The following is a 5270-nucleotide window of genomic DNA, read 5'->3' on the forward strand; positions in this document are numbered from 1 at the left end:
AAAGGTAAAATGTGAACCCATGTGTTGGAATGAGGGGTTTAATTGGAATTGCCAAAGGACACATTTTATTGCTGAATGTTAATACTTAGCTGAACCTTAGTAATCAGCTTCAAGAGGAGAAGTAGCCAAATTATGGGTGCACGTGGATGGGTATTTGGAATGGGATGAATAAACAGAGAAGATGAGGGAAGAGGGGATGAATGAAAGAACACAGGGAGAGATGCCTAAACAAAAGATTTACAGAGGTATTTAGAAACCTTCTAGAGTAGACACTCCTTAACATATATACACACATGAATGGAATCGTCAAATAACAGACAGAAGGGAGAAATCCCAAGTTAAATATAATTCACCAACAAGTAAAATATCCAGTAACATAAATGAACCATGTCTAGTTAAGTCTTTGACCTAAGTGGCCACATGGAAACTCCCAAATGACTCAGCTATTGCCAAGACTGTTGGTTGCTCTCCACAAGCTGACAGCAAGGCTCTAATACTGAAGAAAACACCCATGCATCTAATTGCAACAATGGAGTCAAGCTAGTGTCTAGCTAGAGACTTCACACCTACCATCTAGTGTTTATGGTACTTGAATGTACTATGCATGCTACCAGAGGACAATGGCAAACACCAACTGAGCTGCAAGCCCTTCTATCTGCAATGGTGACACAGTGCCATAGTGGCACAAAAATTGTAGGCAGAACCATCCACTGTCTGATTGGATTTAAGGGTTGCTCCATGAGAGGGAATCCATCCATGGCTTGGCTCCAGTGGCAAAGTTCTTGACATTTAATAGGACAGGGACTTAGGAGAACAGCAAATACTATTGTTCTGAGGAACAGAGCAATAAAAGTTACTTCTAATGAAATTCTTCTGTACCCACATATTAATGTCTTACAAATTCATCAGAGAATCTTCCTCATATAGCAAATGGGAACAAATTCAGAGACCCCAAACTGAAAAATTTACAGAAAAAAAAACACCTTGGAATACTCAATTCTAAACAGGATGATTCACTGAATCCTATAATTTGATTTCACCCTAAGGTGCCACAGTAGAGACAGAAGATCACCATGAGGCCTTCATTTTCCAAAGTAGCAGAGAGATTTAGTTTTCTTGGAAAAGATTGACACCCAACAAGATCATTTCTGTTACTTTATTAAAACATATACAAGGTTAATTTGGGTTGGGAAAGATTCTAGCTATCAAAGACCTTTTGCTCTTGCTGCCTTTAAGAGCAGACAGCTGACAAAACCTCATTACCTTTTGGTTAAACCCAACCATAATCAAATGTAAGAATTCTAGGTTTGCAGGAAGGGGTGTCTTAGAACCAAGGTCAGCACAGCTATAAACACTCATAATACCAAGTGCATATGCCCAGAAAAACATTTCTTCAAAGTTTAAACATTCTGGAAACAGTTTCTCAGCCTCTACTGATTAATCCAACATAGCACAGGCTTTTCTGAAATATTTCACTCAAACCAATCCCAAAGACTTTACTACAAATTACACTCAAAGCCTGACACAAAGTCTTTATTTTACATATCACTACATTGTCCCTTTTTTTTTTGTTTTAGGGATTCTTAGGGATGGCGTTTATGTCCAAGACTATGAAGTTATACAGTAAATATGGCCTTTTGTCTAGTTGTAGTACAGTTTCATGAAAATAAATCAATATGCATTTCAAAGCCAATAAAGCTTTCCTAACAAAGAGATTTATAAAACCCACAAGATCAAGGAACTTATCAAAAAGATTCATGGGATTAAATAAAGCTACAATATCTTCAAGACATTCTACAACATCCATCCCTATTACATCAGGCTCTCTCAATCACTATTTTCTATCAATCTTATTTTGTTGAGTTCAAAGTTCAGGAGAAAATATATGCTACTCTTTAATAAATTCATCAGTTTGCATTTCTTTTCGAAGAACAGCTCCAGCTGAGGTAGTAGTAGCAATTAATAAAATGATTCCCAGGACCACAGCAATTATCAATGCATTGAGTTTTTCTTAATATTCTTTCAGGAACTCCTGCACTAGCATCAAGCAGATGAGTCTTGACATGGTCATAACAACTTTATAGGTATCCAGACTGCTGGTCTTGTTCTGAGAAAATAGATTTTTAAATTTCACATCTAAACACACACTAGCATCGACACAAGTATGAAGAGTACATCATACTAAAATAATGCGATAATTATTAGAGTACCATTGCAAAAGTCTTTCAGTAACAAATAAGGTTGTGGTATACAAGCCACAAAGGAATAAATATTATCTAAATTAAAGGAAAAATGAAATTTTTCATAATCAAAGCTTGAATTTCTGTTCCTTTCTTTAAGTGTGTGGAAAGCACTTGCCAGTTTCCACAAATTAGTCTGAATGATTTACCAAATTGTAACACAGAGCTCAATATTCCAAGTTCATGCCACTCAAAAGTTTCTAATAAAAGGAGAGGCAAATTCCATAGTTTTATTTGAATTCGATCATTGATAAAACAATACTAAGTAAGAATATAGTTCTTGAGTGGCATCATAAAGGTTTCAATCAATGAATTTTCCTTGGGATATATTAACAGGCACCTGAAGATTCTTAACTATACATTGCTGCCTATGTATCAGATTCCCTGTTAGTGGCCACAATTTGCAAGATGTAAATTTATAGAAGTAATGGCATTAAGTTTTTGTTCCTCAAATCTAAATACACTAAACATAGCAAGTTTTCTATAAGAATTCTTGGTGCTCTTATCATTAATTATATATAAAATTTCAGACATTGTATTTAAACAATGATTTTCATTACCAGTACAAAGAGGGATTCCTTTTATTACCACAATATAATTTATAATTTCCCTACCCTTCTCTGCAAGTTGAATTGAAGCACAATAGTCCTAGGACCCTGTAGAAAAGCATATTCTTTGACCACCACAAGAATACCAATGTCTCTCCAACTTACGCCTATATTAATTAGAGGATTGAGAATATAAGCATAATAAGTATGATTAGTCCCTGCTACCTCTACAGATCCCATCACGTCAGGATTCTGAGAATTTTATGGAAATAGAAACATAAAGATTTTAAGAGCCAGTGGAAATGTAAGACATCAAGAACACAAGACACAGCAGAACAGATGTACATATGAATTCACAGAGATTGTGGCAGCAAGCACATGGCCTGCAAATGTCTAAGTCAGGTAGGGTTCCAGATCTCAGACGGTAAATGGGCACAAATTTCATTCTTAAGTGAGAAGCTATCTCGAACTGGCAAAAACACTATCTTCAAAGGAAAATTAAATGTCTTTAACAGAGTTTCGATTGCCATCGAACCACACTTACAAGCCTGTCCCCTGTCCACCAAAAGATGACAAACACAAAGTAAACACAACTATATGTTTAGAGGAATTTTGTATCATGGTGTTTAATCTGGACATTTTTGTTTTTTACCTTACTGGTCTTTTGCTTATGTATTGTGATTTCTGATTTTCTATATGAATCAATGCATGTGTCTCAGTGTTATCTATAATGCTACAGATACTGTTCACCTGTGTGGCAAACACAGGCACTAGAAGTTTTGTAATTATAGAAACAAAAATACATGAAAAAAAGGTAAAACCACAAGTTAAGTGAATGGAAAAAAAAGAAAAAGGCCATAAAACCTGAAATGTTATATGACAGACTCAGGGTCAAAAATGACAAAAAACCAGTAAATGAGTAACCTACAAATGTTTGCAAATCACTACTTCTAATAACAAAATTAAGCTAGTTGTAATGTAATAAAGATTCTAGAAAGCACAGAGAGCAGAAGATAAATAAAACATGAACTCCTTTCATAGTACTTATATATAATACAGCCAGTACATGGAATAGCTTCTGAAATTAGGGGCATTGCATACACATTAGGAGATTTTAAATGAAGAAAATTTTAATTCTATGTCTAGTATAGACTACATAATTCATGAAAATAGAAATTTATTGTTAAATATATGTCTTAGTGTGTCATCTTTTTTGAATGTGAAACTGGAGGATTACACAACTGATAAGTTTAGAGTGTAATCTGTTTTGAATGTGAAACTGGAGGCTTACACAACTGAAAAGTTCCTGCAACAAAAGCATAAGGATGTGAGTTTAGGTCCCAGACCAACGTAAGTATCCTAGCAGATAAACAGATCTGAAAGCCTAGTGCCAACTAGCAGTGACAGTCACATCTCAAAAGGCTCTGAGCAGCCAGTCTAGCAAGAGGTGAGTACTGGCTTCAATAAATCAACCTGCCTCAAAAGCTAATGTGGAGAACAAGATAGTAGGAAACAATGTGACTCACCGCTTACCCTCATTCAACTTTCTGAATCCTTATCTTGTTTTCACTAATCTAACAACAGCACCTTTCACTTCTTTGTTCCTGAGACTGTAAATGAGTGGGTTCAGCAAGGGGATCACAATTGTATAGAAAACAGAAGCTACTTGATCCTTTCCCAGGGAGTAGGACTTACTTGGTTTTAAATAAGTAAAGATCAGAGAACTGTAAAAGACAGTGACTCCAAGGAGGTGAGAGGCACAGGTGGAGAAGGCTTTTTGCTTTCCTGAAGTGGAATTGATCTTCAAAATAGTAGAAAGAATAGACACATAGGATACAGATATTGTGATAAGGGAACCCAGAATGGTGGAACCTGCAAAAATGAAAATAATTATTTCAACACTATTTGTGTCACTGCAGGACAGAGATAAAAGTGGAGATGTATCACAATAAAAATGGTAGATGACGTTGGATTTGCAGAAATGTAGTGTATTCATGGCAAGCACACCAACAGAGGAATCCACAGTTCCAATCATGTAGGATCCAGTGAGCAAGACAAGACAGCATTGTGAAGACATAATGATAGGATAATGTAAAGGTTTGCAGATAGCTATGTAGCGATCATAGGCCATTGAGCAAAGCAGAAGACATTCAGTAGCTGCCAAGAGGATGAAAATGTACAGTTGGGTGAAACATCCTTTAAAGGAAATGCTCTTGTTCGAAGTCAGCAGGTTCTCTAAGGTTTTAGGTGTGATGGCAGTCGAGTAACTGAGGTCAACAAATGACAGATGGATGAGGAAGAAATACATTGGGGTGTGAAGGTGGCTATCAACACAAATGATAAGCATCATGCCTGTGTTCCCTAGCACAGTGACCATGTATATCAGGAGAAACAGCACAGAGAGGACTAGCTGGATCTCTTTGGAATCTGTCAGTCCCAAGAGGATGAAGTCAGGTTTATTTGTCCGATTCCAGATGTTCAT

At 36.3% G+C, this 5270-nt stretch overlaps 1 protein-coding gene across 1 annotated transcript; it reads right to left on the bottom strand.

Moving 5' to 3' along the window:
• Positions 1 to 4343: 4343 nt before the first annotated feature.
• On the bottom strand, positions 4344 to 5270 carry LOC121466531 (olfactory receptor 8H1-like). The gene has a single exon (XM_041680286.1). It carries the CDS (start codon positions 5268 to 5270, stop codon positions 4344 to 4346), a length of 927 nt encoding a protein of 308 aa, XP_041536220.1.

The sequence above is a fragment of the Microtus oregoni genome, unplaced genomic scaffold, assembly GCF_018167655.1.
Source record: "Microtus oregoni isolate MIOR12 unplaced genomic scaffold, Mior012 000033F_ref0000390, whole genome shotgun sequence".
Lineage (NCBI taxonomy): Eukaryota > Metazoa > Chordata > Mammalia > Rodentia > Cricetidae > Microtus > Microtus oregoni.